The 22,958-nt window shown below is 52.3% G+C and overlaps 11 protein-coding genes across 11 annotated transcripts; 6 read left to right on the top strand and 5 right to left on the bottom strand.

Moving 5' to 3' along the window:
* Positions 1–255: 255 nt before the first annotated feature.
* Positions 256–2,318, bottom strand: N7482_010627 (GTPase GUF1; the record flags this gene model as incomplete). The annotated part of the gene is made up of 2 exons (XM_056692751.1): positions 256–1,519; positions 1,582–2,318. The coding sequence occupies 2 exons, from the start codon at positions 2,316–2,318 to the stop codon at positions 256–258; spliced, it is 2,001 nt and encodes a 666-aa protein (XP_056538708.1).
* A 258-nt stretch (positions 2,319–2,576) lies between these two features.
* On the top strand, positions 2,577–3,650 carry N7482_010626 (spindle checkpoint protein MAD2; the record flags this gene model as incomplete). Its single annotated transcript, XM_056692750.1, has 7 exons — positions 2,577–2,625; positions 2,682–2,707; positions 2,765–2,790; positions 2,850–2,888; positions 2,945–2,973; positions 3,057–3,276; positions 3,359–3,650. The coding sequence occupies 7 exons, from the start codon at positions 2,577–2,579 to the stop codon at positions 3,648–3,650; spliced, it is 681 nt and encodes a 226-aa protein (XP_056538707.1).
* Positions 3,651–3,810: 160 nt separating this feature from the next.
* Positions 3,811–4,805, bottom strand: N7482_010625 (DUF218 domain protein; the record flags this gene model as incomplete). Its single annotated transcript, XM_056692749.1, has 4 exons — positions 3,811–4,374; positions 4,431–4,482; positions 4,535–4,642; positions 4,711–4,805. The coding sequence occupies 4 exons, from the start codon at positions 4,803–4,805 to the stop codon at positions 3,811–3,813; spliced, it is 819 nt and encodes a 272-aa protein (XP_056538706.1).
* Positions 4,806–5,076: 271 nt separating this feature from the next.
* On the top strand, positions 5,077–6,351 carry N7482_010624 (CorA family magnesium transporter; the record flags this gene model as incomplete). Its single annotated transcript, XM_056692748.1, has 1 exon — positions 5,077–6,351. The coding sequence occupies one exon, from the start codon at positions 5,077–5,079 to the stop codon at positions 6,349–6,351; it is 1,275 nt and encodes a 424-aa protein (XP_056538705.1).
* A 243-nt stretch (positions 6,352–6,594) lies between these two features.
* N7482_010623 (uncharacterized protein) lies at positions 6,595–7,004 on the bottom strand (the record flags this gene model as incomplete). The annotated part of the gene is made up of 2 exons (XM_056692747.1): positions 6,595–6,675; positions 6,738–7,004. 2 exons carry the CDS (start codon positions 7,002–7,004, stop codon positions 6,595–6,597), a joined length of 348 nt encoding a protein of 115 aa, XP_056538704.1.
* Positions 7,005–7,335: 331 nt separating this feature from the next.
* On the top strand, positions 7,336–9,012 carry N7482_010622 (uncharacterized protein; the record flags this gene model as incomplete). Its single annotated transcript, XM_056692746.1, has 5 exons — positions 7,336–7,725; positions 7,785–8,278; positions 8,333–8,422; positions 8,478–8,593; positions 8,681–9,012. 5 exons carry the CDS (start codon positions 7,336–7,338, stop codon positions 9,010–9,012), a joined length of 1,422 nt encoding a protein of 473 aa, XP_056538703.1.
* A 207-nt stretch (positions 9,013–9,219) lies between these two features.
* Positions 9,220–9,804, bottom strand: N7482_010621 (cupin domain-containing protein; the record flags this gene model as incomplete). The annotated part of the gene is made up of 1 exon (XM_056692745.1): positions 9,220–9,804. One exon carries the CDS (start codon positions 9,802–9,804, stop codon positions 9,220–9,222), a length of 585 nt encoding a protein of 194 aa, XP_056538702.1.
* A 766-nt stretch (positions 9,805–10,570) lies between these two features.
* On the top strand, positions 10,571–14,704 carry N7482_010620 (uncharacterized protein; the record flags this gene model as incomplete). Its single annotated transcript, XM_056692744.1, has 3 exons — positions 10,571–10,989; positions 11,058–12,621; positions 12,668–14,704. The coding sequence occupies 3 exons, from the start codon at positions 10,571–10,573 to the stop codon at positions 14,702–14,704; spliced, it is 4,020 nt and encodes a 1,339-aa protein (XP_056538701.1).
* A 1,404-nt stretch (positions 14,705–16,108) lies between these two features.
* Positions 16,109–17,665, top strand: N7482_010619 (uncharacterized protein; the record flags this gene model as incomplete). Its single annotated transcript, XM_056692743.1, has 1 exon — positions 16,109–17,665. One exon carries the CDS (start codon positions 16,109–16,111, stop codon positions 17,663–17,665), a length of 1,557 nt encoding a protein of 518 aa, XP_056538700.1.
* A 491-nt stretch (positions 17,666–18,156) lies between these two features.
* N7482_010618 (CocE/NonD family hydrolase) lies at positions 18,157–19,981 on the bottom strand (the record flags this gene model as incomplete). Its single annotated transcript, XM_056692742.1, has 2 exons — positions 18,157–18,238; positions 18,297–19,981. The coding sequence occupies 2 exons, from the start codon at positions 19,979–19,981 to the stop codon at positions 18,157–18,159; spliced, it is 1,767 nt and encodes a 588-aa protein (XP_056538699.1).
* A 360-nt stretch (positions 19,982–20,341) lies between these two features.
* On the top strand, positions 20,342–22,691 carry N7482_010617 (putative salicylate hydroxylase; the record flags this gene model as incomplete). The annotated part of the gene is made up of 5 exons (XM_056692741.1): positions 20,342–20,461; positions 20,524–20,649; positions 20,714–20,788; positions 20,846–21,677; positions 21,748–22,691. 5 exons carry the CDS (start codon positions 20,342–20,344, stop codon positions 22,689–22,691), a joined length of 2,097 nt encoding a protein of 698 aa, XP_056538698.1.
* Positions 22,692–22,958: the final 267 nt, after the last annotated feature.

The raw sequence follows: 22,958 nt of genomic DNA, 5'->3' as shown, positions 1-22,958 counted from the left end.
GTTCATTACCTCTACGTCCCGGGATGCATTTCTCACTCCCAGGGTCTACTCGAACCACTCCTGGCAGCGTCTACTGTTCGTGGGACTATGTTATAGCCCCTGGAGAGAGTTAGTCCGTTCCCAGGAACCCTAGAATGGTTTATATATTTATTGAAACTAAAGAGGCAAATCCATATAGCAAATTGAGAAGTCAAGAGGTAAACAACGGCAGCAGATTTGAGGGGTATACAGAATATAAATACAGTTATAATACAATCATTTAGCCAGGAAAGCCTGGAACGCCTTGTGCTCAATCACCACATTTCCGACAGCGCGGAGCCTCTTCCGGCCTTCCTTCTGCTTCTCCAACAACTTTCGCCGCCGGCTGACATCACTGGCATGCAATTTCGCCAGGACATCCTTCCGATACGGCTTGATGGTTTCACGGGCCACGATCTTCTTCCCAACGGCCGCCTGGATGATGATCTCGAACAGCTGGCGATCGACATGCTCCTTGAACTTGGTCACCCACTGCCTCCCTTGCCGGTTGACCTGGCTCATGTGCATGATGCGGGCCACCGCGTCGACTGGCACCTTGTTGACAAGGAGCTGGAGCTTGACAATATTGCCGGCTCGCCAGGCAGACTCTTCGTAGTCCAGACTAGCATATCCCTTCGTGGAGCCTTTCAGTTTGCCGAAGAAATCGTCAACCAGGTGGGCCAATGGCAGCTCATACTTGAGAATAACCTGGCTCGTGGTGAAGTATTCAATACTCTGCTGTTCGCCTCGGTTGGCTTCACAGAGCTCGATAACCTTGCCGAGATACTCGTCGGGGAAGGTTATGGTGGTCAGCACGTACGGCTCTTGGACCTCGGCGACCTTCAAACGCACATTGTCGTCGTCTGGGAATTTTGCGGGATTGGTGATAATATCTTCGGTGCCATCTCTCCATACTACCTTGACAGGAACTGAGGGAGGCGTGATGATAATGCTCGCGCCGTGCTCCTGCCGAAGCCGGTCTTCGAATACTGAGCAGTGCAGAGTGCCCAAGAAGCCCATGCGGAATCCAGCACCCAACGCCTCGGAAGATTCCTTTTGAACCGTTATACTTCGGTCGTTCAGAATAAGTTGGGTGATGCTGTCCTCTAAATGTTCGAAATGGTCTGCGTTCATGGGATAAACCGCGACGAAAACCATTGACTTGGGCTCCTCGAATCCTGGGAGTGGCTCAACGAGTTTCTCAGACCCGACTCTCGTGAAAGTGTCACCAATCTTGGCATCCTGGCTACGCTTCATACCGGGGTTGAAGTAGATATACCCCACCTGGCCGGCCCGGAGAACTGTTTGTGGTGTCTCCGTGGGATACATGATACCGACTTCGCCCACATAGTATTTGAGGCCAGTGACAAAGGAGATGAGCTGCTGGCCCGGACGGACCTCACCGTCGAACACGCGCACGAGAAGGATAACACCCTTGTATGAGTCGTACCAGGAGTCCACAAGCAGCATGCGAAGCGGTTTCGAGGTATCGCCAACGGGGCTAAAGGAGCATTCAGTCAGTACAGACTATTCCTCACACAAAACGGGACCCTCCAAACATACGCAGGAATCTTGTCGACAACCGTAGGAAGCACTTGCGCAACATTCAATCCAGTCTTCGCTGAGACCCGAACTGCGTTCTCTGTGTCCAGCTCAAACGAGGTCTTCATTTGCTCCAGAGCCCGCTCCGGATCAGCCGAGGGCAAGTCAACCTTGTTGATGACAGGGATCAATGTAAGGCCCTGCGCAAAGGCCAGGTAGAAATTCGCGACTGTCTGTGCCTGGACACCCTGACTGGCATCGACAAGCAGCAACGCACCTCCACAGCTAGCGTAACTGCGCGACACCTCGGCGCGGAAATCCACATGGCCCGGAGTATCCACCAAATGAAGCAGGTAGTCTTCACCCTTATGATTGTAGATCATCGTACAGGTCTGGGCCTTGACCGTAATTCCCCGCTCCCGCTCCACATCTAGCTTGTCGAGAACCTGCTTGTTCATGCCGGGCTGGATGGTCCCTGTGAGCTCCAGTAGCCGGTCGGAAAGGGTGCTTTTGCCATGATCGACGTGAGCGACAATGCAGAAGTTGCGATATCGATCGATCGGAATGGCGGCGATTCGCTTCTCGAGGTCCGTGTTCGGGTTACTTGGAGATCCCTTTGACCGTGCCCTCCAGGCCGCCGAGTTTGAGAAGGATCGAAGAGAGTTATACTGGGACGAGAAGCCGGCCGATGTGAGGCTCGCCGTTGGACCTCTCGGCGCTGCGTTCAGCCATCGGGCTAACTGCAGACATCCTCGCATCGGGAATCTTGCTGTGGCATGGAAGAAGAGAGGAATCGCCTGTCTCCTTGCGCTGATTGCCGTCACAGAGGGGAATTGTAGGGCGGAGAATCTGGTGGAGGCGGTCGGTGCTTTGCGGAGAAAAAAAGAAAAGCCGGCGGGCGGTGACTCGTCGATTGATCGCCGCGGCGACCCTCACGGCGTAAACAAACCTCGCCTCTGCCACCCCTTCTCTGCCCTTCGTCTCTGCGCTGTGCGGCGCGTCTAATTGATCTCAATATGCCGGAAACAAAGGATAAGTCCAAAGTTCATAAGCTGTCGATCAGGGGTGGGTAACCGTTCGATGTCTTGTGGCTGTGACGCTCAAGCTCACCAAACAAATAGGATCGGCCAAGCTAGTGTCTGAATTCGTGAGCCACAGTTCTTTCTTCCCATGATATTTTTTCAAGTACTAAGAAGTCCCCCAGTTTGAATACTCGATCAATTCGATCCTGTGAGTGACAAGCTGTGATACATTGGGCGAACAGCCACTTATCGCGATCAACCATACAGATTCCAGCGCGGGGTCTACCCTCCCGAGGACTTCACAACGTATGTCGAGACTGGATGCCTGTGACGACCAGTTCCAATCAGCTGATACATATTAGTGTTAAGAAATATGGCCTCAATATGCTCGGTTCGTCCCTCCCATCGTCATCAACCCCGATTCGACACCGAACACTCCGTCCATGCCTTTGTTCCAGTCTAACCTTGTGCTAGTATCGGCGGATGATCAGGTGAAAGCATACATTAAGAAGATCATGTCACAGCTAAACAAATGGATGGCCGGCGGCAAGATCTCGAAACTTGTGGTCGTCATCACCGACAAGGAGACCGGAGAACATGTGGAGCGCTGGCAGTTTGACGTTGAAATCTTTGGCAGAAGCTCCAAGACCCTGAGTTCTCGCAAAGCGGGCGATGGAGAGAACGCCGTTCCTGAGTAGATATGCCTATTCCTATTCCCAAAGCTTCTGTCGTCGAACCCTTGGGCCTGTGCTAACGATTTGGTTCGAATTGAACAGAGCTGAGAACGCCCAAGCTTCGGAGCCGGTCGAGAAAACCGAGAAAGAGATCCAAGAGGAGATCCAGGCCATCTTCCGCCAAATCACCGCCTCTGTCACCTTCCTCCCCGTCCTCGATGGTGACTGCACATTCAACGTCCTCGTCTACGCCGACGCCGATTCGGAAGTGCCCGTGGAATGGGGCGACAGTGATGCCAAGGAAATTAAGAACGCAGAGAAGGTCCAGCTACGAAGCTTCAGCACCAACAACCACCGGGTGGGCACTCTGGTTAGCTATCGGCTGGCCGACTGAATATGCGATGTTGGATGGCGTTTCATGATCGGATACGAGAGATACAGCTTGCATTGGCGTTTGGCCGGGTCGCGTTTTGTCTTTTTTATTGAAATGCCTATGAGATATGGTATCTAATGAATACTGCATTATGCCTTAACTGGAATGATGGTGATCATCATCATACCGAGTTCCCATAGTACCAGGGCAATTCTGACATGTTCGGGAACCATTCGTTCCCTGCTCCACCGTCCCAACAGACCAACTGCTCCACGGCATCCTCGAGGCCCCTGTTGACAAACTCTTGCTGCGTCATGCCTGGAGACCAACCTCGATTGCTCCGTTTCCCTGCAAGGTCTTGGGCCACGCCGTATAGATCTCGTCTCCATAGTCCAATCCCTCTCAGTGATTCGCCTTGGATGAGAGATTCTGCGGTGGTGACTTCCTCTGGAGGATTGATCCCAATCACAGCAACCCTGTCAGCATCGATGAACTCTTCTCTACCAGAGAGAGGCAATAATCCCAGAGCAGGAAAGTGACATTCCATAAACCGCGCTCGCTTAAACTCGTGTGTCACGACAGTCACGCGCCGTGGGTAAACACCTGTGTAGAATCGAAATTGAAGCAGCGAAAACAACCCATTTTGGTAGGAATCTGTTGCATGAGGTTCGGCGATAACCCTCGATGGGTCGATTCGGGGCCGGTCAGCTTCATTCTGGAAATAGTTGTTCTCCAGGGCAAGGTTCTGTGTTCTTCAATCAGTCTGTTGTTTTCATCACTGAGAGCGTCAAGCGACCCTACGAGGTATGATTGCCCTTCGCTGAGATCTGTTCTCAGCTTCTTCGTTGCGCCGCTGTCAAGAGAATGTATGAGCTATAGCTGGTGTATAGTCGCAGGCTACTGACCCCGAGAAAACAAGTAAACCCTGGGGATCATCTGCCAGCGCTCGCAGTCCCGCCTTAGCATGGTTGACAAAGGTCGGCGTCTCGCCCTTCTGGAAGGATTCTATTAACCTGAACGAGTTATCAAGGTTATGATACAAGCTTCCAAGGTTGGGTTCTTTATTTTGAGCATCACGTACCATTCGCTCTCGCTAGCTCCGTGGTTTGGGCCCCCAGTATATATAGCATGACCACAGACAATGATCAAATGGCTCAAGCTGCTGATCGAAGCCATCTTCGCTATGATCCATCCGCTGTGCAAGAAAACCAAATTGCCGGAACAATCGCGGCGTGCGTAGCCAACCGGAGCTTCGCATGGACAGCGTGGCACGTGCGAACGGGACGGTTCGCGATGACGCTTTCCCCCTCGAAAGGCACGCGGGAAAGGAACACATTCGACGAGAACAGCAGATATCCTCAATAGACCCAAGGAATCCTTGGCAGGGCACATTCAATCTAGCGGAGAAAGCGGAGGAGTCTAATTCATCATCCAATTAATTACTACCATGCGACACACCTTCACGATCACGCTGTTATCGAGCGTGTTTAAAGAATGCCGACCACAATGCACTCGGCTTGGACGATCCTACTTTCTCGGCCCTGGAATATCCGGCACTCGGAATCACAATGCCATTTCTAAACGGACGATTTCCTTCGCAGCAAGACCAGGAGGAATTGATATTCCGGCGAAAGCTCTCAATGTCACGCAACACCCCCGTTGGAATCACGAGAAACCCTCGGCACAAGATATATTAGACCTCTCTCTCACATTATCCCACGGGCGCATGAACGGCACAACCGAGCTGACTTGCACCATCTTTGATGCCACGGGAGCTATCGAGACGCCCGAGACTCGCCTGACCAAGGCAGACATCGCTCAACAGTACGGGGTGGACGGCCGCGACCTCCGGACGGCGGATCTCGTTTCGGAAGGCGTCCCCCATTTTGTCATTCGCCCCTCAACCATCTTTCTCAGTCTGTTCTCTTTGCGATTGCTTGTACAATCGGACCGGGTTCTCCTGATTCGCACGGGTTCGAAGGACAGCGAACCCCGTGCCTTCCTCGAGGAAATCTTTGTGACTGATCTCCAGAGCAAACTGCGCGGCAATCAAGAATCTGGCTTCCCGGTTTATCTTCCCTATGAGCTCCGCGTTTTTGAGGCCGCTCTGGCCTCCGTGACTGCACACCTGGAGGCGGAGCACTCGCTGGTGTGCAAGGAGATCGACGACAGCCTGCAAGATCTACAAAGCGAAGATATCGCTTCAGCTGGACCGCGGACATTGCTGGAGAACGGCAAGAAGCTAATTGACATCGAACAACGAGCCCGGCAACTGCGCACCGCGCTGCAAGAACTGCTTAGCAACGATGAGGATCTCGCCGCCATGTACCTCAGCGACCAACGGGCCGGCAAACCACACGCCATCGAAGACCACCAAGAAGTCGAATACCTACTCGAGGCATACTATAAAAGCCATGACGCGATTATCGAGTCTGCACGCGCATTAATGATCCAAGTGCACCGCACACAAGATGCCTTCCAGTGGACTCTCGATGTGCGGCGCAACCAGATTATGGTCTTTGAGGCGCAACTGGAGATTTGTATGGTGGGCTTTGCGGTGTCGACCTTTGTGGCCGGTCTCTACGGCATGAATGTTATCAACTATTTGGAGGATAGCCCTTATGCTTTTGCGTGTCTTGTGTCGGGATGTGCGATGGGGACGTTGTTGTTTGTACGCTTCGGGATGTTGACACTGCGGAAGTTCCGCAGAATCCAGTTGTGAGCCTCACATCCTGCCGATCCGTGAGATATATATTCAGCACCAGTGGGCTACCCACACCGCGAATGGCAGTCTTGCCCCTCCAAGCTCGTTGCAAGACAATTAAGATTATAAACAGGCTCAGGCCTCGGCTGGTTATCGTCAAGGTGGCAGGCCGGCCAGATAATTCAATTGAAGCAAAGTGAAAAAGAGAGATAATGCCGGACATACAGCCGATCCCAGCACTCCACATTCAACCAAAGCCAACTACCACTCCCCGCCGACTTCGTAATGGAATATCTTATCGTTGATCCTCCCACCGGTAAATCGCCACAGTCGAGCGACGGACTGCTGATCGTTAGTGTCTTTATCTCAATCCTCTCATCTACCAAAGGAATTTCGTTTCATACCGCATTCAGCCATACGCCGTGCAACATGATCTGAATGAAAGCATACTCTGCCGGATGCCCATTGCCCGCAGGGCGATCCGTTCGGTCGAGTTGTGGATTTGCGGGACGATACGCGGGCATACGGCGATGATGCGTCGGCCAGTCAGTCGGTTGGCCTATATTTACAGGCGCAGCAGAGGCATCTGGCTCAGACCCGCTATGATGGACTTCATAGTCGGCGAGAGCGGACAGCGAACCGGTCGTGGTGGAAGTGGTAGTTACGGACATGATGGCGCGCGAGCAAAAGCTGGAGAAAGAGCAGAAGAGCGTCGAGACCGGCGCGCTGAGTGTGTCGAGTATTCTCATATTCTCTCGGAGATAACTAGACCGACTCACCAAGAATCTCTCGGCACGATGGAATTGTCGTTCTGGCCGGCGTCCAAATGGGCGATTTGCGGGCGCCCGCATTTCCCCCACATCCCGACAGTCGAACGAGCCTCGGGGGCGAGCTTGTATGAAAGCCTCCCAGCGCAAAAATGTGCAGGCATGCGCTGCTTCAAGAGTTTTGGAAGCTTTCCTTCTCGCTGCAGCAGTTTGCTCCCACCTGAACACAGTCGTCATGGATCTCTCCCGCGTCCTCGCCGCTAATATCGACGGTCGCACCCAGAACACGAGGTACCGTCAAGGGCAGTTCGATCGTCTCCAATCGGTGCTGGTCGAACATGTTGCCGAAATCCACGATGCAATTCGCAGCGACTCGGGACACACGCAGCAGGAAGTCCGGGCAGAAATTGTTCTCGCGCTGCAAGAGCTGCGGACTCACTATATGTCCCTGAGCTTGCAAAAGGACTTGGAGGTTGAATATCGCATTGCGCATGGGAAGGACAACCTGGAAAATGCGCGGGGTGCTGGTATTGTGTACATCGTTCCATCCACGCATACCCTGTTCTTCTCGGTCATGTCTGCGATGACGGCGGCCTTGGCTGCAGGAAACTGTATTGTTTTGGAGGTGAGTGGATCTACTTAACGGCCACTGAGTACTGGCAGGCTGATATTGGGCTTCTACAGCTCCCTCAAACAACCATGTCCTTGCCTGGACTCCTGCGTCGGATTCTGCCGGGCGCATTGGATCACGATACCTTTGCGATTACGAGTCAACGGCCTGATACTTCATTTATGAGCAAGGCGCTCCTGGTTGTGCAAACGGGATCGGACGCCTCGGCTGGACTCATCTCACCAGGAACCTCGCGAAGTGTTGCAGTTGTTGATCGCACAGCAATGGTTACTGAAGCAGCGCAGTCGCTCGTGGCTGCTCGATTTGCCCTTGGTGGGCGCTCGGCATACTCGCCGGATGTGGTGTTGGTAAATGAGTTTGTTATGAAACCATTTGTCGAAGCTGTCATTCAGCATGCCTCAAAATATCTTGCAGGAGAGAATGGCGAGGGAAGGCAGATATCAGTTTCGCCGCGACGATCCGGAGTGCTCGACTCGATCCAGAAAGACCGCACTGCGCGCATTTTGGTATCAGGCAGTAATTGGGGTGTCGTCGAGGTGCAGGATCGGTAAGTTGCAACTCACCTGCTGCAGATAACTGACATACCCACTGACTGGTAAAGGAACTCCGCTCTGTTGAAGAGGAAGATCGACGAGAAGGTGTTGCTGGTTCATCCAGTCACTAGCTTGGATGATGCTATCGATGTCAACTTGTAAGACTTTTGTTCAAAATTGCTTCCAGATTTGGGATTAACCAACCAAACCTAGCGATGGAACCCTCACGGCCCTTTATGCCTTTGCAGCTCCTGCTTCAGCCAAGTATCTAACGCAATTTATCGACGCTGACATCGCCTGGGTGAACCATGTTCCCAGCCATATGCTGAGTACGTCCGCCTTGTCTCTTCCACCCTCTCCCCAAACGGGGTAATTGTTTATTTTCCCCTTTGACCAATATATCCTAACTCAACTAGTTGGCCCTGCCCTTCCCCGAAACGCACCTTACAGCCCCGACACCCGCTACGCGACATCACAGTTTCAGAAACCAAGGCCCCACCTCATCAATCCCTCTGCCAGCGCTTATACAGCACAGACTATTCTCGAGAACGAAAGTACCGTAAAGTCCGATGCACTGTGGCGGGAGACCTTGGCCCCTCTGCCAGCAACAAAGCAGCCACCTGGATTCAAGATTGGTTTCTTCGAGCAAGGCATCATTACGGGCGGTGTTCTCACTCTGGCATCGCTTATTGCAACAGTGTCAACAGTGGGCTACTATACTTGGGTATATGTGAGGATGCGTGGTTAGCTGCTTACTATTACCACCTGTGTATATCTTCTGTTCAGTGTCTACTGCATACGGAGTCTATAGTTATTATTCATCTCAAGGAATACCTATACGCGCCATCTGCATGCAGATCCGGCATTACCTGTGCTACCGTAGTCATAGCACCATATTTACTCGCTAGATCCTTTGAATTTCATGATCCTTCACATCTATGTATCTATTTAGGTTTCAGGTGCTAGCTCGAACCCCAATGCCATCCACAACCTCGCCCAAACTCTTCCCTCCAATCTCCATAGGCTGCGCCGGCGCAAGCACATACAGCATGCGCGCCCACTGCGGCGTCCTCTCCTTGGTAACCGGGTCGACGGTATCCGGCGTCACATTGCGCCAGGCATGGTTGGTGCCGCGCTGAACAGCAACATCTCCCCGCTTCAGAACCCTCGTTTCTCCCGAGTCCAGCACAAGTTCAACTTCGCCCTCGAGCACGACCCCATAATCCAGCGACACGGTGCGGTGCATCGGACTCATCGCGCCGGGCTGGATATCCACGATGCGACACACATTTCCACTCGAAATCGTAATGCCCGGGGGATTGGAGAGGTAGCCCGTGTAGTCCTTGATGTCGGTGTCGTCGTTCAGCTGGGCGGGGAAGTGGTTGGAGGTATACGCGAGACTGAAGTCTGCGCCATCTTTCATGCGCTGGATGGGCATTTCCTCTGACAGCGCATTGGAGAATATGGCTTTGCCGTCTGGATTATGGGTGGTGATGTACCGGTTGAGTGGGCGGAGGTTCTTAGGTGTATCGTCCGACATGGTGGTCTGGGCTAGCTGGGAGATGAAGAGGGAAACAGTCTGCGGGTGTGGTGCCAGGTACCATCGCGTGTACCGGATCTATATCTTTCGAGTGGAGCGCCGTCTCGGGACCACTTTCGACCACATCGGCTGTGGGGTAACGATCGCACGGGCTTCGGTCATTGAGAGCTAGGGATTCGGCTGTCTGCATTGGTAGTATCTAGCGGCAGCGGGGTAGCATCCGCTGTATGATTCGTTTTGGTTCGGTGTTGTCGGAAGCAAGTGACTACCACCGAAGTGATGTGGTAACATCACCAGAGATGATACTGATGAAAGTGGAGATGAAAACGATTATTTCGTGATCGCTACGAAGGAACATGTCAAGAGGACAATTGGCAATGATCCACATTGGTCGTGCGGACCCACTTCACCGCCCCCTTATGGCAGTCCCCAATGCACACTCACAGGCCGCTAGACCGATTTCTGCTCTCTAAAGTGTCCCTTCTTCGAGATATCACATTAAGTGTCATATTCAACTGAATTGATCCCGGCGTGGCCAATGGTTGGATGGGTTTCCACTTGGGCAGAAATGAGCGGCCCTTTGTCTTGGGCACGTGTTTCAACAGATCGAGTAAGCGCCAATCAGGATCCAGTTTTATTCTCAGCCTCGCTTTGACGCCTACCCCTCTTTGAATGGCATGGGCTCTATTTTTGTCTATTATCCTTATTTTCTGACCCTTGTATCGTCTACACTGTGGAAGGCTTGGCTGTCGAAACCTTGTTGATCATGGATCCTCTTTCGGGTGCAGCAAGCGTTATCGCAGTTATCCAGTTGACCGGAAGTATCGTCCAAATATGTGGGCAATATCTCAACAACGTCAAGAACGCGAGACGGGATATCCAGCGCTTCCAAGAGCAGGTCGCGGCCCTTGCCAACGTTCTTCAATCTCTCGATGAACTGACCCGTGGATCTAATGGCAAGCAACTTACTGCTACGCAAGGCCTGATCGACAATATTGCCGAATGCTCGTTAGCACTCACAAGTTTGAAAGAGAAGATTGATCCACAAGTGACGCAAAGACGGATGAGGACATGGGGACTTCGAGCCTTCAAGTGGCCCTTGACAAGGTTGGAGGTAGATCATGCTATCATGGAGCTTGAAGGGTATAAATCAACGTTTGCTTTGTCCCTGCAGGTTGATCAAATGTAGGCTCCAGGCCATACTCCGATCTCTTAATTATTGATTTCAAGGGCCAACTCTGACACTGATCCAGGAAGTCTACCCATTCGATCCACAAAAAGATGGATCTTAGCAGTCTACGGACTGCAAAAGGAGCAGCATTCGACTCCTACGACATTCAACATAGTGAATGTCTCCCGGGGACCAGAACTGACCTGCTTCGAGAAATCGAAGAGTGGGCAAAATCTCCGCACGGAAAATCCATATTCTGGTTGAACGGTATGGCAGGAACAGGGAAATCAACAATCTCTCGAACAGTTGCAAGCCGTCTTAAAGAGCAGTCGCTTCTCGGGGCGAGCTTCTTCTTCAAGAGAGGCGAAGAGGACCGAGGATCAGCAAAGAAGCTTTTCCCAACATTGACTGAGCAACTGGTCGTCAGCATACCTCAAATGCTGCCTCGGGTTCTTAAGGCGATTGATGATGACCCCAATATTTCGGAAAAGGTATTAAGGGAACAATTTGAAAAGCTTCTACTGGATCCACTATTTGAGATTGAGCATTACGGGGAGACCACAACCAAAGTGATCGTGATTGATGCTTTAGATGAGTGCGATTTGGAAGAAGACATAGGGCTCATTCTCCGGCTCTTGCCACAAGTTCAAAAGTCAACCTCCGTGCACTTCCAATTTTTGTTGACAAGCAGACCTGAACTGCCGATCAGGCTGGGCTTCAAAGGGATCACCGGTGCCTATCAGGATGTTGTCCTCCATGAGATCGCAAAACCAGTTATAGAGCACGACATATCTTTGTATTTTGAGGATCAGTTACTGCGCATAAAACAGAGCCGCTCATTTCCACCAGACTGGCCTGGAGACGCAGCTACTAAGGAATTGGTTGATAGGGCTGTCCCTTTATTCATTGCAGCTGCTACCTTATGTCGTTTCATCGGTGATATGAATTGGAACCCTCAAAAGCGACTTGAAGCGATATTGACAGACCAATCAACCTACGTCTCTAAGATGGACAGCACATATATTCCCGTGCTGAAGCAACTTCTCACTGGCCAGGATGAAGAGGAGTCGCAACAATTACTCGAAGAGTTCAAGGAGATTGTCGGGATTATCATTATTCTCACGACTCCGCTTTCGATCAAGTCTCTTAGCCAGCTTGTGGGTAGAGAGCAAGACGACATAAAATGCCGATTAGATCAGCTCCACTCGGTGCTCAGTGTACCGAACAATTTCGACACCCCCGTCAGGCTCCTCCACCTATCATTCCGAGATTTTCTCTTAGATCACCACAAACGAAAAAGCAAATTCTGGATCGATGAGAAATACGCAAATCATCGTCTTACAGCACAATGCCTTCAGATTATGCAGCACAGCTTAGGGAGAAATATCTGCAACCTGCCGAGCGAAGGCACGCAATGCAATGAAATTAGCAAGGATTCGATTCAGCATTATATATCTCCCGAACTGAAATATGCCTGTCAGTATTGGGCACATCATCTGCTCCAATGTACAGACATCACTGATATGGTTCACGATGCTTTCTTGTTTCTCCACACTCATTTCTTGCACTGGGTGGAAGCAATGAGTCTACTAGGCCTTACGTCGGAAATACTAGGTATTCTTAATCACTTCCAAATGGCCTTATCGGTAAGTTCCGAAAATAGTCATATAATATTTGCACTAACAGCTTTAGAACGACGGCTCTTCCATGAATCTGGATTTTCTTCAAGACGCAAAGCGCTTTATTCTGAAAAATCGCCAGATGATTGATCAAGTGCCTCTTCAGGTTTATTGTGCGGGGCTTATATTTGCGCCCCGAACGGCAATAATCCGGAAAGAGTTCGAACATGAGCTTCCTGCTTGGGTATACCAGTTGCCACTGGTTGAGGAAGGATGGGGTGCAGAATTACAGACTCTCGATGGCCATTTATCTGAGGTCTTTTGCGTTGCATTCTCGCCCGACGGTCATCTACTAGCGTCTGGCTCGGATGATAAGACAGTGTGCCTCTGGGACCTATCGACGGGCGCGCTCACGCAGACTCTTAAAGGCCATTCAAACCTGGTTTTTTCGGTGGCCTTCAGTCCTGACAGTCGCCTACTAGCGTCTGGCTCTTGGGATAAGACAGTGTGCCTCTGGGACCTATCCACGGGCGCGCTCGCGCAAATTCTCAAAGGCCATTCACATAATGTTAACTCGGTAGCATTTTCGCCTAACGGCCGACTACTAGCATCTGGCTCTAGTGATAAGACAGTGCGCCTCTGGGGTCTACCTATGGGCGTACTCACGCACACTATCGAGGGCCATTCAGATATGGTGTGGTCAGTGGCATTCTCGCCCAACGGTCACCTAATAGCGTCTGGCTCTTGGGATAAGACAGTGCGTCTATGGGACCCCGCTACGGGCGCGCTTACCCAGATTCTCGATGGCTATTTGGATGAGGTTTCCTCGGTGGCATTCTCGCCCAACGGTCGCCTACTAGCGTCTGGCTCTAGTGATAAGACAGTGCGTCTCTGGGACCTATCGACTGGCGCGCTCACGCAGACTCTCGAAGGCCAGTTAGATATAGTGTGGTCAGTGGCATTCTCGCCGGAAGGCAATTTCCTAGCATCTGGCGCTCTTAACGCTATACACCTCTGGGAACTAGCTACGGGCGCGTTGGCGCAGACTCTGGAAGGCCATTCAGATGCGTTCTTGTCAGTGGCCTTCTCTCCCGACGGTCGCCTGCTGGCGTCCGCCTCGATGGACAAGACCGTCTGTCTGTGGGACCCAGCGATACGTGCGATTCCGAAGACTACTGAAGGGCATTTAGGTGCGGTCTTGTCAGTGGCCTTCTCTCCCGACGGTCGCCTACTGGCGTCCGGCTCGGAAGATAGGACCGTGGGTCTCTGGGACCCATCGACAGGCGCGCTTATGCAAACTCTCGATGGCCATTCAGGTACAGTTTACTCGGTGACCTTCTCTTCCGACAGCCACCTACTAGCATCTGGTTCTAGGGACAATACGGTGCGTCTATGGGACCCCGCTACGGGCGCGCTCGCACAGACTCTCGAAGGCCATTCAGATGCGGTTCAGTCAGTGGCATTCTCGCCCAACGGTCACCTAATAGCGTCTGGCTCTTGGGATAAGACAGTGCGTCTATGGAACCCCGCCACGGGCGCGCTTACGCAGATTATCAAAGGCCATTCAGATATAGTTTGGTCAGTGGCCTTCTCGCCCGACGGCCACCTACTAGCGTCTGGCTCTAGGGACAGTACAGTGCGTCTATGGGACCATGCTACGGGCGCGCTCACACAGACTCTCGAAGGCTATTCAGATGTGGTTCAGTCAGTGGCATTCTCGCCCAACGGTCACCTGCTGGCGTCTGGCTCTTGGGGCAAGACTGTGCGTCTCTTGGACCGAGCGACGGGGGCGTTTTTGCAGACCTGGAAATTTGACGAAGAGAACGCTATACTCGGATTTTCCCACGACGGTTCGTGTATTCACACTAACTTAGGCGCCATACGTATTCAGTCCATGTGTGACAGTCCCGTGTCCCATTCGGCTTATGCGTATCTAGACATATGCATTGAGGACGGGAAGTGGATAAAACTGAATGGAAAAAAATTCGTTTGGCTTCCTTGCGAGTTTCGGCCAACTACGAACAGCTGTTTCAAGATCCATGGTAACACGGTTGCTCTGGGACAAGCGTCGGGGCGGGTTTCCTTCATTGCGTTTTGTACGCAGGTTTGAATGATTTATCATTGTACTCCGTCTATTTGTAGTCTCTTTGTAAAAGAAGGGCCTAGGTGAAAATAGGAAGTTATATGTCTATCTATCCTACGTGCCGATCATCCATGGAATTCTAGCAGTTTCAAAATTGGCTAGGACCTCCTCCCAGCACCTCGGCTGGTGAGTTAAGGAATCACTATGTGACGACAAAACCGCATAATACCGTTGCTGCAAGAGCAAGCCATATTTCTCATCTACTTGTACTTTAAGTCCACGTAGCATCAGTCAGCCAGCATATCGTGTAGGAAAGAGTCGCGCGGGCAGGTCTCTCCTCATGATTCAGACTGTGTGTTGGCTTCTATTAATTCTACCGAATTTTCGTATAGTACAGCATCGTGGAATGCCAAATTGAATTATACCGTACCATACCAACGTTATTAAGTGCATCCCTGTATCGGTGAAGGCGATTACGCGAATAACTGTTCCCACCTCGAGCTGTTTCATGCAGGTAGCTTAGTGGCGGGCGGGAAAGGGGCCTTGATGTTGCACGAGACTTGCACGTGCTGTAATAGCTTAGCCTCTGTCCTCCGGTCCGAGTTGAGAAGAATGAACACTTTATGATCCCATTCCGCAACAGTGGTGGCAAACCTGAAGAGAAAGCTTTTCGCAGTTGCAGATCCGACCCTTCGCCAGGTCCGATCACAAGCTGTTCACACTACATTGTTTTCAGTTGTTCATCTCCTCATCTCATCTCATCTCTCTTGCACCTACGCAGAACTGGTGATGTCAGAAAGATACAATGCAACACATACCCCGCTAAATCTGTCCGTGGGACATGGTCTACATTTGTCTACATAAAGGATAGTAGGTCGCTGCAAAGCTTCACCACAAATTTGGCGCACAGCGTACTGGGTTCAGGGGTGACGGAGGTGTATCCAAACGCATGCCGATTGGCTCTGCCTCCACAATGAAAGATACAGTGGTGTCCATAGAGCACATCGAGCGATACCTAGGAGAAGACCCCTTCCATCGCGAAGAAGATGCCGCAGAACTCCCACAACCAAACGACACAGTAGACCAGGTTTGGTCAACCTTTGAGAGCATCATTGCGACAAGAACAACACACAAAGGGAGTCGGATATAATACCTCCTACGCTGTCGAGGCTTAGGCCTTGCATAGGATAAATAGCGTTCAGACATCGCGGTTGTCACAAATAGACCGGACCTCATTGCCTTCAAGGCCTCGACGCTCTAATCACACCGCGCTCCACAGTGTCTTATTCAACATACAACCCACACATGTGACTTATTTCATTCACGACGACTCACACAGCTCATCTCATTCACCTCACCTCGCACGCCAAGACTATTTAAACCTTTCCCCGTCCTGTGTCATCCTTCTTACTCGTCACACTCTTACCCATCATGTCGAGAACAGACACACCGGAGTTTGACTGGTCCGCCAACGCGGACCAAATGAAGGTGGCTTACTACGCAGCATTTCGCCGCAATGATAGCAGTTCCTCTACAGAACAACACAATACGGAAACATACATCTCCTCCGCACGAGGCTGGGACGAGTTCAAAGCCATGAGCGTTCCTGACCTCCTGCATCTCGATGAGACCAGCATCTTACGCTTCCGAAAGACGAACTCGGGACACGGCTGCTCAAACCTACACGATACGGATTTCTCACGAACTGGTCACATTCGGTCAAGTCGTATGCCAACAGGCAAACCCCCTGCCGCAAAAATGTACGGTGTGTTGTGGCTGTTCTTTATCGATAACACCGCCCTCATCGGTGAGGACCTCGCGCAACGTATGCCTTGGCAGTTTGGTACAGGCAGACCCACTAGTGACAAGGAGTCGGGCACGAGTATCATAACTATCGGCCGTGTCACGGCACCCCCGGATATGACCGAAGATGACTTCGATGTTATTGAGACGGTATCCTTCGACGATGGCGCTATGCGGCACAATGACGACTGGAGCAAAATGGAAGCAAAATACAATACACGCACTCAGATGCGCTCCAGCGTGGATGCTATCTGTATCGTGCCTCCACCAGCCAATGACTCAAGCGGCGTGCAATTCATGAGGATCTGCGGTCTCCCCACATTCGAACTCGGTGCTGACCCACGTCTTCTGAATGCAAATAGACTCATGGGACCTGCCAGCACGCCTCAGCAACCCGCAACTACGCCGCAGCAACCTCCGATTATGCCTCAAGCACCTCCCGCGGAACCCGTAGTTCTCCAGTTACGTCTCAGACTTACACTACATGAACCCACGATTACCTCTGAACAACCAAGCGATACACAAGCTCTTATTGATACTACACAACGGGTGATCAGTACCACTATGGAGCAGACAGTCGAGACACCTATAATCTTGACTAATACCACACAGATACCTATCATCTTACCTACAGATGACGCGCTACGAGCCGACACACCTGAGGTTCGAGTGAAGAGGGAACTCACAAAACGAGTCCACAACGATATCACGCAGACCCCCTCGAGGAACTGGACTATCCAACCTAGCGAAGCGTCCTCCGTCGCCATGGCCAGTCTATTACGCAATACAATGTCCGCCGCCGATCAATCTATGCTACACTATCTACAGCAGTGCCTAGTCGCGCATTCCCTCCTCCATCGCACCCTACATCAGAAAGGTGCCAATTCGCCAGAAACTACCGCCGCCGCGATGCAGTCCGCAGAAGTTTGCGTGACATTCCAAGAATTCGCGAAACAGTGTAATCTGTGCTACATGAGCATGGAACAACGGGCTACTGAAAACCACCGAGCTGCCGCCATCATCCAAGATACCCTGTGGAAGTTGCAGTTCCCCGGACGAGCTGTACGCCCTGAACTTCGCAGTTCAGTCATCACTGACATGGCAACCTTCCTACTTAGCGACGAGAAGAACATTCCGCTTCGTGCCGTCGGCTTTCTGCAGAAGGACTCCGAAGACAACTATTAACTACAGAACATTGCCTCATTACCCTTTTACGATGTTTTCCATGTTTATGCCTTGATTCTTCGGAAGCACCAAGTTGCTAACCCGGTTCATTACGTTGTTTGCATTGCCCTTTTATGATGCTTTCATTCTTCGGAACCACATTCATTACGTTGTCTTCATTGCCTTCTTACAATGCTTCCATGCTTATGCCTTGATTGTTCTACCCGCACACTAAGGGCGCTGTTGTTTTTCTATTTCAGCGGGCATTGTTGCACCGCATGTGACTAGCACGTGCTGTAATAGCTTAGCCTCTTGCCGTCGGTTTAGAAGAATCAACACTTTATGATCCCATTACGCGACACTGGAGGTGCCTAAAAAGTTACCGGGCGCATGAAGGGCTTCCCACGGAAGTGTGATTGGAAAGCTAAGAGGAGATTCGCGACCGAACCTAAACCCAATGCATTTGTATACTATTCATCTATTCAATTGATTTCTGACTATTGACGGGTATTTCAAGGGATAACGGGCAGAGTCACGTAGTTGTCACCGAGACCGAAGTGGATGTGGTTTTGGCCCTGGAAGCGCTCCACAGATCTAGATGACTGATTAGCATACTTGTCCGAGAAGTGGATATCATAGTAAAAAAGCTTACCGGTCAACAGGGGAGTTATGTTGGAAAGTACCGCAGCCCTGAGTATCACCACTGGCAACCTCCAGAATAATCTTTCCACCTGTCTGAACCACCACGTTGGTCGGCCATATCTCCACGTCGACCGCATACACCTCGCCAGGAATAACAGGCTGCACGTCGGTGGAGTAGTAGTTACGGTGCGGCAGCCACGGTCTGTTGCGAGGATGCTTCTCGTCGATCTTGCGCATGCTGACACGCAGCCAGCCCTTGCACAGGGGGACCGGGTCACCAGCGGTACCGGTATAGTGCACTTCTTTGCCTTCGGGCGAGATATGGCGGAGGGTAAGGAAAAGATCCAGGTCCTGGGGGGTGAGACCACCAGGATTGGCACTCATGGAGACATTCAGATGCGCAACGATGTGTCCCGTAATTTCTGTCTCCTGTTCGAATGCCGGGGTAGAGAATTGCACGAGTTGCGGATTCTCCAGGGTACCCAGAGCCTGGTAAGAGATCTTTCTTGGGCGCTCCTTTGGTGCATGTGTGAGCAGCTCCCGCTGGGACGTAAGGTAGAACTTGGTGTATTGAGTGCGTGCAATAGGCCACCCGTGCTCTGTGCGACGAGGGAAGCGCTTCTCGCCGGCCGCATTGTTGAAGCCCACATCGCCTTTCCGCAGCGTCACATCCACCTTTGGGGCCTGGCCCGTCGACCACCCAGCACGGTCATCACCCTTTAGGAAAGCATCCAGGAAGCTGCGTTGGAGCTCAACCTCCTCGGCATAGTAGAAGGGCAGGTCATGGCGGCCGGTGATGAAACGCAGGTACTTCAGCTCAGAACCGGCCTGCGTCCATCCTTCGACATTTCCACGAAGGTGAAGGAGAATACCGCCCCAGTTGGCAACGGAGAGCAGGGGCACCTGGATATCGGACATGCTGTATTCCTTCGATGCGTAGTAGAGATCATCACGGAACTTGTTCTCAACGTTGTCGACCGTCTGGTCCTCGCGATTCTGCACTAACTCCTCCTCAGACAAATCACCCTCGATGGTGTCAGGGCCCCAATTGCGAGCAGCCCGGCCGGGGCGACCGTACTGATTGCTCACGACTTGGCGGTCCCACCAGAACTTGATGAAGGCGTTGGAAAGGATACCTCCGTGACGGCAGCGGTCGCGATAGTAGTCTGACATGCCCTCCCAGGGAATCATGCACGCCAGGCCCTTCGGCTGACGTGCCGCGACACGCCATTGACTGCCTGCAAAGTAACTGATTCCCAGCAAGCCAACCTTGCCGGACGACCAGGGTTGCTCGGCTGCCCACTCGACTACGTCGAAGAAGGCTTCGCTGGTGCCCCGCGACATGGTGTCCAGCTTGCCAACGGACTGTCCAGTGCCGCGCTCGTCTGCCCTGACAACTGCATAGCCCTGGCTGGTCCAGTATTGGGGATCGGGGGTCTCCCAAGCGGAATGCTGGCATCGCTGCTCGGGGTTGACTTCACTGAAGCTCTGGGGATGGAAGTCCTCGTATGGAATGTCCTTGCCGTACGGCCCGTACGTCACCAGGACGGGAACCTTGTCCGCAGTCTTTGGGCGATAGACGTTGCATCGCACCAGACCCGATTGGTCCTTCAGCGGGATGGAAACATTCTGCTCGAAGACGTAGGGGAACGACGTCTCGTCGCGGGTGGTGATGTCCTTGATCTCGTTCGGCATGTTGTCCGGAGACCTGCAGACAATGGATCAGGAACTCAAGGGAAAACAAAAGATAGTCGTTTGCTTCTCCTGCCATGCTAGCAGCGCCAACAACATTTCATATACATTCGTGGCCCCACCCCGCGACCGCGCGTGTGCTCCGCAGAGGTGGAGCCGAAATGGGCTTCCGAGCCATCGCCAACTGCTGAACCAGCACGGATCGGGCAACCCGAAGAAGGACGGAAATGAGGGGGCGTAGATGGAGGGGCGGGAATGGTCCATGGCCATAAGTATTTATCTCGGACGTGCGGAGGTGGCGGAAAGATGGTTCTTCGAGCTCAGTGACTAGAATTACGATAACGCATTTCTGGTGCAGACAAGATGGCGACGAATGAACTGAACGGCAACACCGCGACCGGCCTTCGTGTCTTGATCGTCGGTGCTGGTATCGGTGGCTTGACTGCAGCAATTGCCTTGCGCCAGCAGGGACACCGCGTGGAGGTGCGTTGAATGGACATGACGGTGATAGGTCCGGGCTATGTTGTATACTGACCATCACCAAGCTGTTCGAGCGATCACGATTTGCCAACGAAATTGGGGCTGCTATTCACGTGTCCCCAAACGCCAATGGAGTATTGCTGCCCTTAGGGATTGATGCGACCAAGTTCGGCGCGGTCGAGACTGAATTGGTAAGGTTCTTTTCTTCTACGACCTTTGTGGCTGATCTGGTGCTTTTAACTGACGGCGGTCTAGCTGCGCGAGTATAGGCCATCGGGAGAGATATTCCAGATCACTCAATTTAAGCAACAGGCGGATATATGGAGACACGTAAGCTTCCACTCGTTCTGCTTCAGATGGAGGACAGTAGCTAACGGATGCCCTCAGCGCTGGCTGCTTGTTCACCGCGCTCACTTCCACGAAGGACTCAAGACCGCTGCTTTGGCACCGGGCAAGGGGGAGCCAGCGGTGCTACACACTGCCAGCAAGGTAGTTGATATCGACTCGCACAAGGCGACTGTGACCCTGGAGAACGGCGATGTTATTGAGGGAGATGTCGTGATCGGTGCCGACGGGGTGCACTCCCTGGCCCGCACGAAGCTCACCCAAGACATCAAGCCGGTCAGCTCGGGCAGGAATGCCTTCCGCTTCCTGATGACCCGTCAACAGGCTCTCGATGACCCGGAGACGGCCAGTATTGCCCAGGACTTCGGTGCCGTTGATATGTGGGATGCGGACGAACGCCGGGTGGTCATCTATCCTTGCGCGAACAATGAGCTGCTCAACTTTGTCTGCGTTCACCCTGATTCGATGACCACAATTGATGCGAGTGGTGATTCCTATAATCAGCAGATTGGCAAGGACACCCTCCTCGATGTCTACAAAGATTTCAACCCGCAGGTCCGGAAACTGCTGGAGAAGGCCGACCCCCAGACGCTGAAGCTGTGGCCACTCCTCGATATGCCTACATTGCCGACATGGGTGAATGACCGTTTGGCGGCCTTGGGCGATGCTGTGCATCCTTTCCTGCCATACCGTGCGTCGGGCGGTGCGATGGCTATCGAAGATGCAGTATCGTTGTCTGTCATGTTGCCACGGGGCACCTCGCCTGCGGAGATCCCCGAGAGACTGAAGATTTATGAGAAGGCACGTCATGAGCGTGCCACTACGATCCAGGTAATGACTCGCGAGTCTGCCCAGCTGCTCCCTCCTGACCAGGGTAAGTCTCCCTATCGACCCACGAGGAACGAGCTACCAAAGTAGCATTAGTGACTGATCATTCCTAACAGTCATGGCTATGGTCGCGTATATATACGGCCATGATGAGTTCGACCATTCCGCTCAGGTCCTTCGAAAGCACCAGTGGGCCCAAAACCCACACATGTACTGGCGCCAGCCCATCGTCTTTGGGCCTATGCCCGGTCCTCGACAGGACTTTATGGGTCATGACCGGGCCTTGAAATCTCTGGAATCTACCTTCCAGACCGCATCAATCAAGTTCAAAACCAGCCGGACATTGCTCCAGAACCTTTTTCCATCGGACCGCTACAGCTTCATCTCCCCCAGCTCAGTGGCTCGAGCGAGCTTCTCCCAGACTACCTTGAATGGGATGGACTGGCTGGGTGGTGGTGGCTACCGCCATGTGGGACTGTACATCCACGGTGTGCAGTACAAGAAGGAGAATGGGGAAGTGATCAAGGGCACCTATATGCCCATCCTGTTTGAGAGTCTTGCGGACCCGATTGTCTCCGGCCGCGAGGAGCTCGGCATGCCGAAGCTTTACTCTGCCGTTGACATCCACGAGCGCAACAACTCATATCGTTACCAGACCAGCTGGCAGGGTGCGGTGTGGGGCCATTTCGAGTTGGATGATCTGGAGGACGCCGATCCAGCTGCGGATAAGGGCACTATCGGTGGGGAAGATGACGATGGCATTCTCGTATACCGATACATTCCCAAGGTTGGCCGGGCCTCCAGGGGTGAACCCGAGGCCGAGTACCCTGTGTTCGTTCCCCATGCCCAGGAATCCAAGGTCGTTCCCTCAAAGGTAACACGCGTCCGCCGGACGAAAATGGCCAAGGTGGAGATCGCCGCACTTGGTTGGGACGCCTTGCCGACGCTGAACCACGTTGTATCTCGGCTGAGTGAAATTCCCATTGACGAGATCATTGATGCAAAGATCACCGAAGGGCGCGGGGTGCCAGATGTGTCCAGTGCTCAACGGATTGAGTAATTAAGTTAGAACGGAGACACAATGGGCCGGGTAGAATATAGTTTGATGGGACTGCAATATGAACTACTCGATTCAAAGAGGACTGACCTTTCAACCCTTGATATTTAAGAAAGAGATTTCGATAGTGGTTTGATGCCGAAGAGATGATAAGGATGGAGAGACTCACGAGAGAACGTGGATAATGATGAGGTTGATAAGCATGAAGAAGGAAAAAGAAACGATATTAGGAAGAAATGGCAAAAAATCCAAAGAAGACCAATAGTTGCC

This window comes from Penicillium canariense (genome assembly GCF_028826845.1).
Source record: "Penicillium canariense strain IBT 26290 chromosome Unknown utg000008l_segment0_segment0, whole genome shotgun sequence".
Taxonomy (NCBI): domain Eukaryota; kingdom Fungi; phylum Ascomycota; class Eurotiomycetes; order Eurotiales; family Aspergillaceae; genus Penicillium; species Penicillium canariense.
The sequence above is the reverse complement of the archived record's forward strand: the minus strand, read 5'-3'. Positions and strand labels throughout refer to the sequence as shown.